The following is a 21,648-nucleotide window of genomic DNA, read 5'->3' as shown; positions in this document are numbered from 1 at the left end:
AAGCCTTTTAGGAAACCAAAGTCAGCCCCTAAGTCCGCATGAAGGTGCGGCCCTCATTCCAGCTCAGCTGATAGGGGGCAGATTAAGGTTTTTCAAGGATATTTGGATAAAATCTGTTAAAAATCAATGGATTCAGAGCATTATCTCTCAAGAGTAAGACCTCCTGTGAGAAGATTTTTTTCTCTCAAGTATCCCAGTAAATCCAGTAAAAGCTCAGGCTTTCCTGAAGTGTGTTTCAGACCTGGAGTCTTCAGGGGTAATCATGCCAGTTCCTCTTCTGGAACAAGGTTTGGGGTTTTATTCAAATCTATTCATTGTCCCAAAGAAGGAAAATGTATTCAGACCAGTTCTGGATCTGAAAATTTTGAATCGTTATGTAAGAGTACCAACTTTCAAGATGGTGACTATAAGGACTATTCTGCCTTTTGTTCAGCGAGGACATTATATGTCCACAATAGACTTGCAGGATGCATACCTTCATATTCTGATTCATCCAGACCATTATCAGTTTCTGAGATTCTCTTTTCTAGATAAGCATTACCAATTTGTTGCTCTTCCATTTGGCCTAGCAACTGCTCCAAGAATCTTTTCAAAGGTTCTGGGTGTCCTACTCTCTGTAATCAGAGAACAGGGTATTGCGGTGTTTCCTTATTTGGACGATATCTTGGTACTAGCTCAGTCTTTACGTACTGCAGAATCTCACACGAATCAACTAGTGTTGTTTCTTCGGAAACATGGTTGGTGGATCAATTTACCAAAAAGTTTCTTGATTCCTCAGACAAGGGTCACCTTTTTAGGCTTCCAGATAGATTCAGTGTCCATGACTCTCTCTAACAGACAAGAGACATTTAAAATTGGTTGCAGCCTGTCGGCACCTTCAGTCTCAGTCATTCCATTCAGTGGCTATGTGCATGGAAGTTTTAGGTCTCATGACTGCATCATCGGACGCGATCCCCTTTGCTTGTTTTCACATGAGACCTCTTCAGCTTTGTATGCTGAATCAATGATGCGGGATTATACAAAGATATCACAATTAATATCCTTAAATCCCAATATACGACACTCTCTGACATGTTGGATAGATCACCATCGTTTAGTTCAAGGGGCTTCTTTTATTCGGCCAACCTGGACTGTGATCACAACAGATGCAAGTCTTTCAGTTTGGGGAGCTGTTTGAGGATCTCTGACAGCACAAGGGGTTTGGAAATTTCAAGAGGCAAGATTTCCAATAAATATTTTAGAACTCCGAGCAATTCTCAGAGCTCTTCAGTTTTGGCTTTTGTTAAAGAGAGAACCGTTCATTGTTTTCAGACAGACATTATCACAACAGTGGCATATGTCAATCATCAGGGTGGGACTCACAGTCCCCAAGCTATGAAAGAAGTATCTTGAATACTTGTTTGGGCGGAATCCAGCTCCTGTCTAATCTCTGCGGTGCATATCCCAGGTGTAGACAATTGGGAAGCGGATTATCTCAGCCGCCAGACTTTACATCCAGGGGAGTGGTCCCTCCATCCAGATGTTTTTTCTCAGATTGTTCAGATGTGGGGTCTTCCAGAGATAGATCTCATGGCCTCTCATCTAAATAAGAAACTTCTCAGATACCTGTCCAGGTCCAGGGATGTTCAGGCGGAAGCAGTGGATGCGCTGATACTTCCTTGGTGTTATCATCCTGCTTACATCTTCCCGCCTCTAGTTCTCCTTCCAAGAGTGATTTCCAAAATCATCATGGAACAATCATTTGTGTTGCTGGTAGCGCCAGCATGGCCACACAGGTTTTGGTATGCGGATCTGGTTCGGATGTCCAGTTGCCCGCCTTGGCCACTTCCGTTACGGCCAGACCTACTTTCTCAAGGTCCATTTTTCCTTCAGGATCTCAAATCATTAAATTTGAAGGTATGGAAATTGAACGCTTAGTACTAAGTCATAGAGGTTTCTCTGACTCAGTGATTGATACTATGTTACAAGCTCGTAAATCAGTCTCTAGGAAGATTTATTATAGAGTTTGGAAGACTTACATTTCATGGTGTTCTCATAAATTCTCCTGGCATTCTTTTAGAATTCCTAGAATATTACAGTTTCTTCAGGATGGTTTGGATAAGGGTTTGTCTGCAAGTTCCTTGAAAGGACAAATCTCTGCTCTTTCTGTTTTATTTCACAGAAAGATTGCTATACTTCCTGATATACACTGTTTTGTACAGGCTTTAGTTTGTATTAAGCCTGTCATTAAATCAATTTCTCCTCCTTGGAGTCTTAATTTGGTTCTGAAGGCTTTACAGGCTCCTCCATTTGAGCCTATGCATTCTTTGGACATTAAACTACTTTCTTGGAAATTGTTGTTCCTTTTGGCTATCTCTTCTGCTAGAAGAGTTTCTGAGGTATCTGCTCTTTCTTGTGAATCTCCTTTTCTGATTTTCATCAGGATAAGGCAGTTTTGCGGACTTCATTTGAATTTTTACCTAAGGTTGTGAATTCTAACAACATTAGTAGAGAAATTGTTTTCCCTTCCTTGTGTCCTAATCCTAAGAATCCTTTGGAAAGATCCTTACATTCTTTGGATGTGGTGAGAGCTTTGAAATATTATGTTGAAGCTACTAAAAATTTCAGGAAGACTTCTAGTCTATTTATTATATTTTCTGGTCCTAGGAAAGGTCAGAAGGGCTCTGCTATTTCCTTGGCCTCTTGGTTAAAGCTTTTGATTCATCAAGCTTATTTGGAGTCGGGTCAAGCCCCGCTTCAGAGAATTATAGCTCATTCTACTAGATCAGTCTCCACTTTGTGGGCTTTTAAGAATGAAGCTTCAGATTTGCAAAGCGGCGACTTGGTCCTCTTTTCATACATTTACTAAATTCTACCGTTTTTATGTATTTGCTTCTTCGGAAGCAGTTTTTGGTAGAAAAGTTCTTCAGGCAGCTGTTTCAGTTCTTCTGCTTTTGATTTAAGTGTTTTTCTTTCAAAAATGAAAATAAACTTATTTTTTTGGGTTGTGGATTCATTTTTTCAGCGGTATATGGCTGTTTTTATTTTATTCCCTCCCTCTCTAGTGACTCTTGAGTGGAGATCCACATCTTGGGTATTGATATCCCATATGTCACTAGCTCATGGACTCTTGCCAATTACATGAAAGAAAACATAATTTATGTAAGAACTTACCTGATAAATTAATTTCTTTCATATTGGCAAGAGTCCATAAGGCCCACCCTTTTTATGGTGGTTATGATTTTTTGTATAAAGCACAATTATTTCCAAATTTCCTTTGTTGATGCTTTCTACTCCTTTCTTTATCACCCCACTGCTTGGCTATTCGTTAAACTGAATTGTGGGTGTGGTGAGGGGTGTATTTATAGGCATTTTGAGGTTTGGGAAACTTTGCCCCTCCTGGAAGGATTGTATATCCCATATGTCACTAGCTCATGGACTCTTGCCAATATAAAAGAAATGAATTTATCAGGTAAGTTCTTACATAAATTATGTTTTTGCAGAGATTCTACTTTATAACAAAATAAAGTTTTCTGCACTATTGTATACAAGTCCTAAAATTGATATTGAGTAAATTGTCTGCTAATTTTGAAGATGTGGTGAAAAGATAGATACATGTCCAATTGCTTGATGGAGTTCTTTTGGATTTAAAATTGGAAAGACTCCCTGATATGCAAAAGATCTGCAACAGAAAGAGCTATTGGCAAAAAAATTTAAATAGCAAAATTGATTTTGTAAACAGCAGAACATTCATCAAGAGCAAATTGAACTGCAGGTAAAGATGTCCGATAGGAGGTTTAACAAGAGCAAAACATCATCAGCGTATAGCATTAGTTTATAATGGCTATTCCCAATTTTTAACCTGGTGATTTAGACTTTATTTGTCATTTTGGCCTAGATTACAGGTGGAGGGAAAAAATATTAGTTCTTGTAAGCGCTAACATCAAGAACAAGTTGAAAGCAAAAAGTTAACACTCAAGCATCTGGACAATTAAATTGGTAAATCCATAGAGTGCATCCTGTTTGTTTCATGTATATATATATATATATATATATATATATATATATATATATATATATATATATATATATATATATATATATTCACTTTTTGCAATGAGATTTTTTTCTTAATAAAACTTTTTCTGCAGGTCATATTTTAAGTTAGGCAGTTACACTAAAGCACCAGCTCAACTGCAATGTATTGAATAACTGGAGAATAAAGCATTTTTAAAGTTTTATAATATATTGCAGCAGGTGAACATTGCATTGCATTGCAAATTAGCAGCAGATAATTTTTTTTACGTTTTTAAAATGTCTCTTCAATAAATGTGTTTCTCTTAGTCTAACATCACATAATTATAAGATAAAAATGTAGTAATACAAATATGTATTGCTCACAAGAATGCCTTACATTCTGGAGTCACAGCTTTGCAGACTGAGAAAGGCTAGGGGGAGTTGTTGGAAAAATCTGTGAGAGCCAGTCACCAATCAATGCTCTGACACTTTGCAGTGCTGTTCCCTATTTGACTGTTCTCTTTAAATAGCTCTTTGCTCTGGTTGCACTGTGTTAAGGAAAACTTGTACAGTGCAGTCAGAGTAGAGCTCTGTTTGAAGAGAAAAGCCTGATGTGGAACAGTGCTGCAAAGCAAAAGCACTAACAGTTCCTGTATGTGTCCAATTCTTTCTGCAGACGTGCAAAAAATTTTGTGATGACATCTCCGATCACAGCATGTTCTGCCTTGGGGTGTCTGTCTTTCTCTCAAATTCTAAACTGGAAGAAACAATCTTATCCAGTTTTGGCATTTGATATAATGTTAAAAAGTAGAAGCAGGTGGTCAGCGTTAATAAACAGGAACAGATTTGTGTGTGTACGCGTGTTTGTCTGCGCATGCATGTATCTATGTGTGTTTGTATCTATGTGAATAGGTGTCCATTTTACATTTGTGCTTTACTTGGTGTGCATGTGTGAATCGGATTGTCCAATCATGTATCTGGTAGTGTATATATGTGCAAGACTTGGTACAAATCACTGTTTTATATGCATATGTATGTGAGACTGTGCATATCTCACATGTAATTTTACTCTGCTCTAGGACACACCCTAACCACACCTATAAAATAATAAACACATTATTATGGTGACAAATGTATGTTTGAATGTAATATTCTATACTGTTATCTAACCATTAGGTTATCTATAGTTAAAATTCTATTTATGAGTTCCACAATTTGATTGCTCTTACAGTGAAAAAACATTTACATTGCTGGAGATTAAATCTCATTTCCTCCAGCCATAAATTCTTATCTCTTGTCACAAACATTTTTCTTGGAACAAACAGAGCTTCTGCAATCTCTGTATATGGGCCTTGAATATATGTATATAAAGTAATCATGTCACCTCTCAAGCACCTTATTTATAGAGAAAACAGACCCAGTTTGGCTAACCTCTCCTCATAGCTTAAATTCTCCATTCCCCTTATTAGCTTTGTGGATTGAGAAATGTATTAACTTAAATTGAATAATTAGTACTTACTGTGTGATTTGCAGTTTTCTTGCATATGATTGCAGTTATATCTAGTGGTAATCACCTTCAGACCACACATTCATTAGTTTAAAAGTACTTGGTAATTTGCTTTCATCATTTGTTGACTTCTATTGAGGGTTATGATGTTATTGAATGTATTTCTTATTACAGAAGCCAGTACCAGTTCCATCACAACATCACTTACCCAAACTAAACCTAGCAGCATTTTCATGAAGACAGCAGAATTTCTATCACGTTATAATATCACTCAAGTAAGTGTCGTCCCCCCCCCCCCCTACCCGGATGGTAACTGCTATTGTTATTGTGTATGAACAAGAATGGAACCAGCAGTTAGTTTTACAATGAAACTTGCTGTAGCGGATCTACTCAACAGAGGGCCCTGATGCAAAGATGTTTTTTAGGCCCCCCCAAAGGTAAATCCAGGTCAGCAAGAGTAATAACATACATGATGTTCTGTATAATGATTTTGATTATAGAGAGATAGATAGATAGATCGATCAACACCCTGCACTAATAAAAGGCTCCCCTGCATTAAGATTGTACACATTTAGCACACACCTATGTAAAGACTGGCTGATTTGGCCCCAAGCACTTGGGCCCTGGTGCCACTGCATCTACTGCACCAATTGTAGTTCCGCCCCTGGATACTTGTAACATTTTGCTGGTTGTTCCCTTTTTCTTTGATTTCCAGTAATGTTGCCACTATTTAATTTGATCCATGGATAGCTAATTATTTATTAGCCAAGTTTCTATTGGTGGTCTTAACTTTCAGACACAAATCAGGTGTAAAGTAATATCAGATTATGTTTTATTATAACTGAGAGAAAATGTTGTACGGTATTAAATTTAACCCTCCCCTATTTTCTTGAAACTTCTGAAAATTAGTAATTTTTAGAGGAATTAACATCTCGGAATATGTTCCTTAGCAACTGTAACAACATGGTGGAAAAGACTGGATTTGCCCTCCTCCACCTCATGCACACACATATGTACTAAATAATATGCACTAAACTATCTTATAAACTAAACAAAATTAACTTAAAGGGACACTTTAAATGAAATTTTCATGATTCAGGTACAGCATGTAATTTTAAACAACTTTCCAATTTACTTCCATTAAAAAAATGTGCACAGTCTTTTATATTTACACTTTTTGAGTCACCAACTCCTACTGAGCATGTGCAAGAATTCACAGACTATAGTTATATGCATTTGTGATTGGCTGATTGCTATCACATGGTACAGGGGGAGTGGAAATAGACATAACTGAAATTTGTTAGAAAAAATCTACTACTCATTTGAAGTTCAGATTAAATGCTATTGTATTATCTTGTTATCTTGCATTTGTTGATTATGCAAGTCTACTGTGTTTACTGCTCCTTTAACTGATTAAAGGGCCATAATACCCAAATGTTTAAACACTTGAAAGTGATGCAGCATAGCTGTAAAAAGCTGACTAGAAAATATCACCCCAACATCTCTATGTAAAAAAGAAATATATTTTACCTCAAACGTTCCTCAGTAGCCACATCCCATTGTAAAGGACTTCTAAGCAGCATATCAGTTTGTCTGTCCTGGGACAGCTGAAGGGATGAGCCTCGTGCACTCTCATCTTATTTCCCTATTCAGTGTATGGAAGTGTACAATGAAATCTCATGAGAGTTAAGTCAAATCTCATGAGATCACAGTAAAAGAGTTTATGACCTCAGCACTGCTGATGCTGATTGGCTGCTGTTCATTTCTTCATTTTATTTTTTACCTGCAGCTGGGAGCAGCTGAGTATAATTTTTTACACAGGACTTACTCTGCTGAGCTGAGGTAATTGTGAGGTAAAATATCTTCCTTTCTTTTGCATGATGTACCGAGTCCACGGATTCATCCTAACTTGTGGGATATTGTCCTTCCTGACAGGAAGTAGCAAATAGAGCACCACAGCAGAGCTGTCTATATAGCTCCCCCCTTAACTCCACCCCCCCCAGTCATTCTCTTTGCTGGCTCTAAGCAGGAAGAATAAAGAGAAGAGGTGTTAAACTGTTAGTTTTTATTTCATCTTCAATCAAGAGTTTGTTATTTTAAATGGTAGCGGTGTTGTACTATTTGCTCTCAGGCAGGACATAGATGAAGATTTCTGCCTGGAGGATGATGATCTTAGCATTTGTAACTAAGGTCCACTGCTGTTCCCATATGAGCTGAGGAGTACAGGAAAACTTCAGTGTGAGGAACGGTTCTTGCTATACAGCAATGAGGTATGTTCAGTCATTTTTCTGCAGAGACTGTGTTAACTCAGAAAGGCTGACAGTATCCCCATTAGGGGAAGGGTAAGCAGTAATCCTAGTATGAAAGAGGTTTTACTAGCTTGCATAAAGGGCTAAAACTCTTTTTGGGCACTCAGTTTGTGTATATGAAATTGGTACAAACATTTGTGTGTTCTGGGAGTAACGTTTAGGTTTATGGGACGTTTGCTTGAGGGGTCATTTGGCTTATTTTGGGTTTGTTATAACCCACATGGTTTTCAAACTAAGTTTGTTAGATTTGAGTAGGCCCCAGTAACATCGAGTGAGGTGGGCGTGGCCTATTTTTGCGCCTTAGTTGCGCATTCAGTTATACAGACAAGCAGCAAGCAACTTCTCCTGAGGTCCTGATGATCTTCTGAGGGCCTATTCAAAGCTTTAACCCCATATTATCGTTTCTAAGGGCAGGTAGGGCCGCAGCAGAGCTGTGGCAAGGTGCTTATAGGGGTGTTTAACCGGTTTTACACATTTTTCAATCCGGTTTTGTCATTTGGGGGTTTATTGCTTATTAACTTGTGGTGCAATCCTTCTAAAGCTTAGTGGGTACACTGTTAAAATTTCAGAAAAATTTAAGCAATTTTAACCTGTTTTGCAGTTTGTGTATGCCTTTTTTTTCTCTTAAAGGCACAGTACCGTTTTTGCAAATTGTGTTTTTTCCATTAAATAAAGTGTTTTCCAAGCTTGCTTGCTTTATTACTAGTCTGTTAAACATGTCTGACACTGAGGAAACTCATTGTTCAATTTGTTTAGAAGCCATTGTGGAACCCCCTCTTAGAATGTGTCCCACTTGTACTGATATGTCTATAAATTGCAAACAGCATATTTTGACTTATAAAAGTTTGGCATTAGATGATTCTCAGACAGAAGGAAATCAGGTTTTTCCATCTAGTTTTCCCCAAGTGTCACAACCAGTAACGCCCGCACAAGCAACGGCAAGTACTTCTAGTGCGTCTAATTCTTTCACCTTGCAAGATATGGCTTCACTTATGAATACTACCCTCACAGGGGTTTTATCTAAGCTGCCTGGTTTGCAAGGGAAGCGCAGTAGCTCTGGGTTAAGAACAAATGCTGAGCCTTCTTACGCTTTAGTAGCCGTATCCAATATTCCCTCACAAGGTTCTGAAGTAGGGATGAGGGATTTGATGTCTGAGGGAGAGATTTCTGATTCAGGAAAGACGTTCCCTCAGACAGATTCAGATATGACGGCATTTAAATTTAAGCTAGAGCACCTCCGCTTATTCAGATCCTATGGATAAAAAATTAGAGGGCCTCCTAAAGAAAATTTTTGTTCATCAAGGTTTTCTTCTCCAACCTATAGCCTGCATTGTTCCGGTAACCACTGCAGCTGCCTTTTGGTTTGAGGCTCTAGAAGAGGCTCTTCAGATGGAGACCCCACTAGATGATATTTTGGACATATCATCTAGTGGGGCTTATTGCTTAGGGAGGTTTTAGCGACTCTGGATGATTGTGACCCTATTGAAATTGTGTAAAATGGACAAATATTTAGAGGTTCCTGTTTACACTGATGTGTTTCCGGTCCCTAAGAGGATTTCGGACATTGTTACTAAGGAGTGGGATAAACCAGGTATTCCGTTCTCTCCCCCTCCTGTTTTTACGAAAATGTTTCCCATTTCTGACACCATAAAGGACTCATTTTGGACATATCATCTAGTGGGGCTTATTGCTTAGGGAGGTTTTAGCGACTCTGGATGATTGTGACCCTATTGAAATTGTGTAAAATGGACAAATATTTCTCCAACATAGGTGTGTCCGGTCCACGGCGTCATCCTTACTTGTGGGATATTCTCTTCCCCAACAGGAAATGGCAAAGAGCCCAGCAAAGCTGGTCACATGATCCCTCCTAGGCTCCGCCTACCCCAGTCATTCTCTTTGCCGTTGTACAGACAACATCTCCACGGAGATGGCTTAGAGTTTTTTAGTGTTTAACTGTAGTTTTTCATTATTCAATCAAGAGTTTGTTATTTTCAAATAGTGCTGGTACGTACTATTTACTCAGAAACAGAAAAGAGATGAAGAATTCTGTTTGTATGAGGAAAATGATTTTAGCAACCGTAACTAAAATCCATGGCTGTTCCACACAGGACTGTTGAGAGCAATTAACTTCAGTTGGGGGAACAGTTTGCAGTCTCTTGCTGCTTGAGGTATGACACATTCTAACAAGACGATGTAATGCTGGAAGCTGTCATTTTCCCTATGGGATCCGGTAAGCCATGTTTATTACGATTGTAAATAAGGGCTTCACAAGGGCTTATTTAAACTGTAGACTTTTTCTGGGCTAAATCGATTGATTATTAACACATATTTAGCCTTGAGGAATCATTTTATCTGGGTATTTTGATATAATAATATCGGCAGGCACTGTTTTAGACACCTTATTCTTTAGGGGCTTTCCCCAAGCATAGGCAGAGTCTCATTTTCGCGCCGGTGTTGCGCACTTGTTTTTGAGAGGCATGGCATGCAGTCGCATGTGAGAGGAGCTCTGATACTTATAAAAGACTTCTGAAGGCGTCATTTTGGTATCGTATTCCCCTTTGGGTTTGGTTGGGTCTCAGCAAAGCAGATACCAGGGACTGTAAAGGGGTTTAAAGCTTAAAACGGCTCCGGTTCCGTTATTTTAAGGGTTAAAGCTTCCAAAATTGGTGTGCAATATTTTCAAGGCTTTAAGACGCTGTGGTGAAAATTTGGTGAATTTTGAACAATTCCTTCATGTTTTTTCGCAATTGCAGTAATAAAGTGTGTTCAGTTTAAAATTTAAAGTGACAGTAACGGTTTTATTTTAAAACGTTTTTTGTACTTTCTGATCAAGTTTATGCCTGTTTAACATGTCTGAACTACCAGATAGACTGTGTTCTGAATGTGGGGAAGCCAGAATTCCTATTCATTTAAATAAATGTGATTTATGTGATAATGACAATGATGCCCAAGATGATTCCTCAAGTGAGGGGAGTAAGCATGGTACTGCATCATTCCCTCCTTCGTCTACACGAGTCTTGCCCACTCAGGAGGCCCCTAGTACATCTAGCGCGCCAATACTCCTTACTATGCAACAATTAACGGCTGTAATGGATAATTCTGTCAAAAACATTTTAGCCAAAATGAACCCTTGTCAGCGTAAGCGTGGCTGCTCTGTTTTAGTTACTGAAGAGCATGACGACGCTGATATTAATATCTCTGAAGGGCCCCTAACCCAATCTGAGGGGGCCAGGGAGGTTTTGTCTGAGGGAGAAATTACTGATTTAGGGAACATTTCTCAGCAGGCTGAATCTGATGTGATTACATTTAAATTTAAATTGGAACATCTCCGCATTTTGCTTAAGGAGGTATTATCCACTCTGGATGATTGTGAAAATTTAGTCATCCCAGAGAAACTATGTAAAATGGACAAGTTCCTAGAGGTGCCGGGGCTCCCAGAAGCTTTTCCTATACCCAAGCGGGTGGCGGACATTGTTAATAAAGAATGGGAAAGGCCCGGTATTCCTTTCGTCCCTCCCCCCATATTTAAAAAATTGTTTCCTATGGTCGACCCCAGAAAGGACTTATGGCAGTCAGTCCCCAAGGTCGAGGGAGCGGTTTCTACTTTAAACAAACGCACCACTATTCCAATAGAGGATAGTTGTGCTTTCAAAGATCCTATGGATAAAAAATTAGAAGGTTTGCTTAAAAAGATGTTTGTTCAGCAGGGTTACCTTCTACAACCCATTTCATGCATTGTCCCTGTCACTACTGCCGCATATTTCTGGTTTGATGAACTGCTTAAGGTGCTCGATAGTGACTCTCCTCCTTATGAGGAGATTATGGACAGAATCAATGCTCTCAAATTGGCTAATTCTTTCACTCTAGACGCCTCTTTGCAATTGGCTAAGTTAGCGGCTAAGAACTCTGGGTTTGCTATTGTGGCGCGCAGAGCGCTTTGGTTGAAATCTTGGTCGGCTGATGCGTCTTCCAAGAACAAGCTACTAAACATTCCTTTCAAGGGGAAAACGTTGTTTGGTCCTGACTTGAAAGAGATTATCTCTGATATCACTGGGGGTAAGGGCCACGCCCTTCCTCAGGATCGGCCTTTCAAGGCAAAAAATAGACCTAATTTTCGTCCCTTTCGTAAAAACGGACCAGCCCAAGGTGCTACGTCCTCTAAGCAAGAGGGTAATACTTCTCAGGCCAAGCCAGCTTGGAGACCAATGCAAGGCTGGAACAAGGGAAAGCAGGCCAAGAAACCTGCCACTGCTACCAAGACAGCATGAAATATTGGCCCCCGATCCGGGACCGGATCTGGTGGGGGGCAGACTCTCTCTCTTCGCTCAGGCTTGGGCAAGAGATGTTCTGGATCCTTGGGCGCTAGAAATAGTCTCCCAGGGTTATCTTCTGGAATTCAAGGGACTTCCCCCAAGGGGGAGGTTCCACAGGTCGCAGTTGTCTTCAGACCACATAAAAAGACAGGCGTTCTTACATTGTGTAGAAGACCTGTTAAAAATGGGAGTGATTCATCCTGTTCCATTAAGAGAACAAGGGATGGGGTTCTACTCCAATCTGTTCATAGTTCCCAAAAAAGAGGGAACGTTCAGACCAATCCTAGATCTCAAGATCTTAAACAAATTTCTCAAGGTCCCATCGTTCAAGATGGAAACCATTCGAACTATCCTTCCTTCCATCCAGGAAGGTCAATTCATGACCACGGTGGATTTAAAGGATGCGTATCTACATATCCCTATCCACAAGGAACATCATCGGTTCCTACGGTTTGCATTCCTGGACAAACATTACCAGTTCGTGGCGCTTCCTTTCGGATTAGCCACTGCTCCAAGGATTTTCACAAAGGTACTAGGGTCCCTTCTAGCGGTGCTAAGACCAAGGGGCATTGCAGTAGTACCTTACCTGGACGACATTCTGATTCAAGCGTCGTCCCTTCCTCAAGCAAAGGCTCACACGGACATTGTCCTGGCCTTTCTCAGATCTCACGGCTGGAAAGTGAACGTGGAAAAGAGTTCTCTATCCCCGTCAACAAGGGTTCCCTTCTTGGGAACAATTATAGACTCCTTAGAAATGAGGATCTTTCTAACAGAGGCCAGAAAAACAAAGCTTCTGGACTCTTGTCGGATACTTCATTCCGTTCCTCTTCCTTCCATAGCTCAGTGCATGGAAGTGATCGGTTTGATGGTGGCGGCGATGGACATAGTTCCTTTTGCGCGCATTCATCTAAGACCATTACAACTGTGCAGGCTCAGTCAGTGGAATGGGGACTATACAGACTTGTCTCCGAAGATACAAGTAAATCAGAGGACCAGAGACTCACTCCGTTGGTGGCTGTCCCTGGACAATCTGTCTCAAGGGATGATGTTCCACAGACCAGAGTGGGTCATTGTCACGACCGACGCCAGTCTGATAGGCTGGGGCGCGGTCTGGGGATCCCTGAAAGCTCAGGGTCTTTGGTCTCGGGAAGAATCTCTTCTACCGATAAATATTCTGGAACTGAGAGCGATATTCAATGCTCTCCAGGCCTGGCCCCAGCTTGCGAGGACCAGGTTCATACGGTTTCAATCAGACAACATGACGACTGTTGCGTACATCAACCATCAGGGGGGAACAAGAAGTTCCCTAGCGATGGAAGAAGTAACCAAAATTATTCTTTGGGCGGAGTCTCACTCCTGCCACCTGTCTGCTATCCACATCCCAGGAGTGGAAAATTGGGAAGCGGATTTTCTGAGTCGGCAGACATTGCATCCGGGGGAGTGGGAACTCCATCCGGAAATCTTTGCCCAAGTCACTCACCTGTGGGGCATTCCAGACATGGATCTGATGGCCTCTCGTCAGAACTTCAAAGTTCCTTGCTACGGGGCCAGATCCAGGGATCCCAAGGCGGCTCTAGTGGATGCACTAGTAGCACCTTGGACCTTCAAACTAGCTTATGTGTTCCCGCCATTTCCTCTCATCCCCAGGCTGATAGCCAGGATCAAGCAGGAGAGGGCGTCGGTGATCTTGATAGCTCCTGCGTGGCCACGCAGGACTTGGTATGCAGATCTGGTGAATATGTCATCGGCTCCACCTTGGAAGCTACCTTTGAGACGAGACCTTCTTGTTCAGGGTCCGTTCGAACATCCGAATCTGGTTTCACTCCAGCTGACTGCTTGGAGATTGAACGCTTGATTTTATCGAAGCGAGGATTCTCAGATTCTGTTATCGATACTCTTGTTCAGGCCAGAAAGCCTGTGACTAGAAAGATTTACCACAAAATTTGGAAAAAATATATCTGTTGGTGTGAATCTAAAGGATTCCCTTGGGACAAGGTTAAGATTCCTAGGATTCTATCCTTCCTTCAAGAAGGATTGGACAAAGGATTATCTGCTAGTTCCCTGAAGGGACAGATTTCTGCCTTGTCGGTATTACTTCACAAAAAGCTGGCAGCTGTGCCAGATGTTCAAGCCTTTGTTCAGGCTCTGGTTAGAATCAAGCCTGTTTACAAACCTTTGACTCCTCCTTGGAGTCTCAATTTAGTTCTTTCAGTTCTTCAGGGGGTTCCGTTTGAACCCTTACATTCCGTTGATATTAAGTTATTATCTTGGAAAGTTTTGTTTTTAGTTGCGATTTCTTCTGCTAGAAGAGTCTCAGAATTATCTGCTCTGCAGTGTTCTCCTCCTTATCTGGTGTTCCATGCAGATAAGGTGGTTTTACGTACTAAACCTGGTTTTCTTCCAAAAGTTGTTTCTAACAAAAACATTAACCAGGAGATTATCGTACCTTCTCTGTGTCCAAAACCAGTTTCAAAGAAGGAACGTTTGTTGCACAATTTGGATGTTGTTCGCGCTCTAAAATTCTATTTAGATGCTACAAAGGATTTTAGACAAACATCTTCCTTGTTTGTTGTTTATTCAGGTAAAAGGAGAGGTCAAAAAGCAACTTCTACCTCTCTCTCTTTTTGGATTAAAAGCATCATCAGATTGGCTTACGAGACTGCCGGACGGCAGCCTCCCGAAAGAATCACAGCTCATTCCACTAGGGCTGTGGCTTCCACATGGGCCTTCAAGAACGAGGCTTCTGTTGATCAGATATGTAGGGCAGCGACTTGGTCTTCACTGCACACTTTTACCAAATTTTACAAGTTTGATACTTTTGCTTCTTCTGAGGCTATTTTTGGGAGAAAGGTTTTGCAAGCCGTGGTGCCTTCCATTTAGGTGACCTGATTTGCTCCCTCCCTTCATCCGTGTCCTAAAGCTTTGGTATTGGTTCCCACAAGTAAGGATGACGCCGTGGACCGGACACACCTATGTTGGAGAAAACAGAATTTATGTTTACCTGATAAATTTCTTTCTCCAACGGTGTGTCCGGTCCACGGCCCGCCCTGGTTTTTTTAATCAGGTCTGATATTTTATTTTCTTTAACTACAGTCACCACGGTACCATATGGTTTCTCCTATGCAAATATTCCTCCTTAACGTCGGTCGAATGACTGGGGTAGGCGGAGCCTAGGAGGGATCATGTGACCAGCTTTGCTGGGCTCTTTGCCATTTCCTGTTGGGGAAGAGAATATCCCACAAGTAAGGATGACGCCGTGGACCGGACACACCGTTGGAGAAAGAAATTTATCAGGTAAACATAAATTCTGTTTTAGAGGTTCCTGTTTACACTGATGTGTTTCCGGTCCCTAAGAGGATTTCGGACATTGTTACTAAGGAGTGGGATAAACCAGGTATTCCGTTCTCTCCCCCTCCTGTTTTTACGAAAATGTTTCCCATTTCTGACACCATAAAGGACTCATGGCAGACGGTCCCTAAGGTGGAGGGAGCTATGTCTACCCTGGCTAAGCGTACAACTATACCTATTGAAGACAGTTGTGCTTTCATTGATCCTATGGATAAAAAATTAGAGGGCCTCCTAAAGAAAATTTTTGTTCATCAAGGTTTTCTTCTCCAACCTATAGCCTGCATTGTTCCGGTAACCACTGCAGCTGCCTTTTGGTTTGAGGCTCTAGAAGAGGCTCTTCAGATGGAGACCCCACTAGATGATATTTTGGACAGAATTAAGGCTCTTAAGTTGGCTAATTCTTTAATTACAGACGCCGCTTTTCATCTTGCTAAATTAGCGGCTAAGAATTCAGGTTTTGCCATTTTAGCACGTAGAGCGTTATGGCTTAAGTCCTGGTCAGCTGATGTGTCATCTAAATCTAAGCTTTTGTCGATCCCTTTCAAAGGTAAGACCCTATTCGGGCTTGCATTAAAAGAGATCATTTCAGACATTACTGGAGGGAAGGGTCATACCCTCCCTCAGGATAAGTCAAATAAGACTAGGACCAAACAAAATAATTTTCATTCCTTTCGAAACTTCAAGAGTGGTCCCTCTACCTCTTCCCCTGCTGCAAACAAGAGGGGAACTTTGCTCAATCCAAGCCAACCTGGAGACCTAATCAGGTTTGGAACAAGAGTAAACAGGCCAAAAAGCCTGCTGCTGCCACTAAGTCAGCATGAAGGGATAGCCCCCCCGATCCGGGACTGGATCTAGTAGGGGACAGACACTCTCTCTTTGCTCAGGCCTGGGCAAGAGATGTTCAGGATTCCTGGGCAGTAGAACTTGTAACCCAGGGATACCTTCTAGATTTCAAAGATTCCCCTCCAAGGGGGAGGTTCCATCTTTCTCAATTGTCTGTAAACCCAACAAAAAGAGAGGCGTTCTTACGCTGTGTAGAAGACCTTTTTACCATGGGAGTGATCTGCCCAGTTCCAAAAGCAGAACAGGGGCAGGGGTTCTACTCCAATCTGTTTATAGTTCCCAAAAAGGAGGGAACCTTCAGACCAATTCTGGATCTCAAGATCCTAAACCAATTCCTAAGAGTTCCATCTTTCAAGATGGAGACCATTCGGACTATCTTACCATTGATCCAGGAGGGTAAATATATGACCACCGTGGACTTAAAGGATGCGTATCTACACATTCCTATCCACAAAGATCATCACCAGTTCCTAAGGTTCGCCTTTCTGGACAAGAATTATCAGTTTGTGGCTCTTCCTTTCGGGTTGGCCACGGCGCCGCTAATCTTCACGAAGGTGCTAGGGTCCCTTCTGGCGGTTCTAAGGTCACGGGGCATAGCAGTGGCGCCTTATCTTCACGACATTCTAATTCAAGCGTCGTCCTTCCAACTAGCCAAGTCTCACATGGACTTAGTGTTGGCCTTTCTAAGGTCTCACGGGTGGAAAGTGAACGTAAAAAAGAGTTCTCTTTCCCCCCTCACAAGAGTTTCATTTCTAGGGACTCTGATAGACTCGGTGGACATGAAAATATTTCTGAGGGAGGTCAGGAAATCAAAGATTTTGTCCACCTGCCGAGCTCTTCATTCCATTCCTCGGCCGTCAGTGGCTCAGTGTATGGAGGTAATTGGACTAATGGTAGCGGCAATGGACATAGTTCCGTTTGCTCGCTTGCATCTCAGACCACTGCAACTATGCATGCTCAATCAGTGGAATGGAGATTATGCAGATTTATCTCCTCAGATAAATCTGGATCAAGAGACCAGAGACTCTCTTCTTTTGGTGGTTGTCACAGGATCATCTGTCTCAGGAAATGTGTTTCCGCAGGCCAGAATGGGTTATAGTGATGACAGACGCCAGTCTTCTGGGCTGGGGTGCAGTCTGGAATTCCCTGAAAGCTCAGGGTTTGTGGACTCGGGAGGAGGCTCTCCTACCAATAAATATTCTGGAATTAAGAGCGATATTCAATGCTATCCAGGTATGACCTCAGCTGGTTTCGGCCAGATTCATCAGGTTTCAGTTGGACAACATCACGACTGTGGCTTATATCAATCATCAGGGCGGAACAAAGAGTTCCTTAGCGATGATAGAGGTCTCAAGGATAATCCAATGGGCATAGGCTCACTCTGGCCATCTGTCAGCGATCTATATCCCAGGTGTAGAGAACTGGGAGGCAGATTTTCTAAGTTGTCAGACTTTTCATCCGGGGGAGTGGGAACTCCATCCGGAGGTGTTTGCTCAGATGGTTCGGCTATGGGGCACACCAGAGTTGGATCTGATGGCGTCTCATCAGAATGCCAAACTTCCTCGTTACGGCTCCAGGTCAAGGGATCCTCAGGCTGTAGTGATAGATGCTCTAGCGGTACCCTGGTCGTTCAACCTGGCTTATGTGTTTCCACCTTTCCCTCTACTTCCACGTCTGATTGCCAGAATCAAACAGGAGAGAGCGTCAGTGATTTTGATAGCGCCTGCGTGGCCACGCAGGACTTGGTATGCAGACCTGGTGGACATGTCATCACTTCCACCATGGTCTCTGCCATTGAGACAGGACCTTCTGATTCAACGTCCATTCAAGCATCCAAATCTAATTTCTCTGCAACTGACTGCTTGGAGATTGAACGCTTGATTCTATCAAAGCGGGGTTTCTTTGAGTCATTCATAAATACCTTGATTCAGGCTCGAAAGCCTGTTACCAGGAAAATTTATCATAAGATATGGCGTAAATATCTTTTTTGGTGCGAATCCAAAGGCTTCTCCTGGAGTAAAATCAGGATTCCTAGGATTTTGTCTTTTCTCCAAGAGGGATTGGAGAAAGGATTATCAGCTAGTTCCCTAAAGGGACAGATATCTGCTTTGTCTATTTTGTTGCACAAGCGTCTGGCAGATGTTCCAGACGTTCAGGCTTTTTGTCAGGCTTTAGTTAGAATTAAGCCTATGTTTAAACCTATTGCTCCGCCATGGAGTCTAAATTTAGTTCTTAGAGTTCTTCAGGGGGTTCCGTTTGAACCCATGCATTCCATAGATATTAAGCTTTTATCTTGGAAAGTTTTGTTCCTAGGTGCTATCTCTTCAGCTCGAAGAGTTTCTGAACTATCTGCATTACAATGTGACTCACCTTATCTGGTGTTCCATGCTGATAAGGTGGTTTTACGTACCAAGCCTGGGTTCCTACCTAAGGTTGTTACTAACAGGAATATAAATCAAGAAATTGTTGTTCCTTCTCTGTGTCCTAATCCTTCTTGTAAGAAGGAACGTCTGTTGCACAACTTGGACGTGGTTCGTGCTTTGAAATTTTATTTGCAGGCAACCAAAGATTTTCGTCAAACATCTTCTTTGTTTGTTGTCTATTCTGGAAAGCGTAGGGGTCAAAAGGCTACGGCGACTTCTTTTTCCTTTTGGCTAAAAAGCATCATCCGTTTGGCTTATGAGACTGCTGGACAGCAGCCTCCTGAAAGGATTACAGCTCATTCTACTAGAGCGGTAGCTTCCACGTGGGCTTTTAAAAATGATACTTCTGTTGAACATATTTGTAAGGCTGCGACTTGGTTTTCGCTTCATACCTTTTCAAAATTTTACAAATTTGATACTTTTGCTTCTTCGGAGGCTATTTTTGGGAGAAAGGTTTTGCAAGCAGTGGTGCCTTCCGTTTAGGTTCCTGTCTTGTCCCTCCTTTCATCCGTGTCCTAAAGCTTTGGTATTGGTATCCCACAAGTTAGGATGAATCCGTGGACTCGGTACATCATGCAAAAGAAAACTAAATTTATGCTTACCTGATAAATTTCTTTCTTTTGCGATGTACCGAGTCCACAGCCCGCCCTGTCTATTCAAGACAGACAGTATTTTTTTTATGTAAACTTCAGTCACCTCTGCACCTTATAGTTTCTCCTTTTCTTCCTTGGCCTTCGGTCGAATGACTGGGGGGTGGAGTTAATGGGGGAGCTATATAGACAGCTCTGCTGTGGTGCTCTCTTTGCTACTTCCTGTCAGGAAGGACAATATCCCACAAGTTAGGATGAATCCGTGGACTCGGTACATCGCAAAAGAAAGAAATTTATCAGGTAAGCATAAATTTTGTTTTTTTACATAGAGATGCTCAGGTGATATTTTCCTGTCAGCTTTTTACAGTTATACTGCATCAGTTTCAAGTGATTTAGCATATGATTATTATGTCCCTTTAATTATTCATATGATTGTATGGAAAATGTGTGTGTTTTAAATGTTTCATATTAAAAAAAAGGGCAGTTTACACCAATAAGAGGATATTGAGGAAGTTAGTCCTCTTGATATTAAAACTAGTAAACGTTTAAATTCTGTTTTTAAACCTCCTATGGTTACTCCAGAGGTTTTCCCTATTCCTGATGCTATTTCTGATATGATTTCTAAGGAATGGAATAAGCTGGGTACTCCTTTTAATCATTCTTCAAGGTTTAAATAATTGTATCCTTTACCAGGTATTTCAATAGAGTTTTGGGAAAAGATCCCCAAAGTTGATGGGGATATTTCTACTCATGCTAAATGTACCACTATTCCTATGGAAGATAGTACTTCTTTTAAGGATCCTTTAGATAGGAAACTTGAATCTTATCCAAGGAAAGCCTATTTATATTCAGGTCATCTTCTTAGGCCTGCAATTTCTTTGGCTGATGTTGCAGCTGCATCAACTTTTTGGTTGGAGAATTTAGCGCAACAAGAATTGGATTCTGACTTATCTAACATTGTTTGCTTACTGCAACATGCTAATCATTTTATTTGTGATGCTATTTTTGATATTATCAAAATTGATGTTAGATCCATGTATTTAGCTATTTTAGCTAGACGAGCTTTGTGGCTTAAATCTTGGAATGCTGATATGACATCTAAGTCTAGATTACTATCTCTTTCTTTCCAAGGTAATAATTTATTTGGTTCTCAGTTGGATTCTATTATTTCAACTGTTACTGGGGGAAAGGGAGTTTTTTGTCTCAGGATAAAAAACCTAAGGGTAAATCTAGGGCTTCTAATAGTTTTCGTTCCTTTCGTCAAAATAAGGAACAAAAATCTAATCCTTCCCCCAAGGAATCTGTTTCCAATTGGAAACCTTCCTCAAATTGGAATAAATCCAAGCCTTTTAAGAAACCAAAGTCAGCCCCTAAGTCCGCATGAAGGTGCGGCCCTCATTCCAGCACAGCTGGTAGGGGGCAGATTAAGGTTTTTCAAGGATGTTTAGATAAATTCTGTCCAAAATCAATGGATTCAGAGAATTGTCTCTCAGGGGTACCGAATAGGATTCCTGTGAGAAGATTTTTTCTCTCACGCATCCCAGTAAATCCAGTAAAAGCTCAGGCTTTCCTGAAGTGTATTTCAGACCTGGAGGTTTCAGGGGTAATCATGCCAGTTCCTTTTCAGGAAAAAGGTCTGGGGTTTTATTCAAATCTATTCATTGTCCCAAAGAAAGAAAATTCATTCAGACCAGTTCTGGATCTGAAAATTTTGAATCGTTATGTAAGAGTACCAACTTTCAAGATGGTGACTATAAGGATTATTCTACCTTTTGTTCAGCAAGGACATTAAATGTCCACAATAGACTTGCAGGATGCATACCTTCATATTCCGATTCATCCAGAACATTATCAGTTCCTGAGATTCGCTTTTCTAGACAAGCATTACCAATTTGTTGCTCTTCCATTTGGCCTAGCAACCGCTCCAAGAATCTTTTCAAAGGTTCTCGGTGCCCTACTCTCTGTAATCGGAGAACAGGTGTCAGAGTTTTTTCCCTGTTGTTTGCCATGTGCTGCTGGCAGCCATTTTACTCACCTCTCTTCCTGACTATGGTGCATTGGGGGGGATGCTGCTCATTTCCTACACTTCCTTTTATGGCCAGACTGGTGTGCATCATCCATGTGAGACAGGATGCAGTCTCAGAATTGTGATGTCATCACTTATTATTTAAAGGGCCTCTGTTCAGTATGCTTTGCCTTTGCGTTGTCTCAGACCTGTTTGTGAGAGTTCCTGTGTATTACCTGGCTGCCTGACGTCCTTCCTGGTTCCTGATCACTTGTTCCTGACTCTGCTGTTTTCCTTGTTCCTGATTCCGGCTC

At 41.3% G+C, this 21,648-nt stretch overlaps 1 protein-coding gene across 1 annotated transcript in view; it reads left to right on the top strand.

Moving 5' to 3' along the window:
• Window positions 1-21,648, top strand: part of CFAP70 (cilia and flagella associated protein 70) — a 576,575-nt gene that overhangs the window by 449,192 nt on the left and 105,735 nt on the right. The window contains exon 20 of the mRNA XM_053694219.1: window positions 5,678-5,778. Within this exon, the coding sequence (XP_053550194.1) occupies window positions 5,678-5,778 (101 nt within the window). The remainder of the gene's footprint in view (window positions 1-5,677; window positions 5,779-21,648) is intronic.

This window comes from Bombina bombina, chromosome 11 (assembly GCF_027579735.1).
Source record: "Bombina bombina isolate aBomBom1 chromosome 11, aBomBom1.pri, whole genome shotgun sequence".
NCBI classification, from domain to species: domain Eukaryota; kingdom Metazoa; phylum Chordata; class Amphibia; order Anura; family Bombinatoridae; genus Bombina; species Bombina bombina.
Note: the sequence above shows the minus strand (reverse complement) of the source record. Positions and strands in the feature narration are given on the sequence as shown.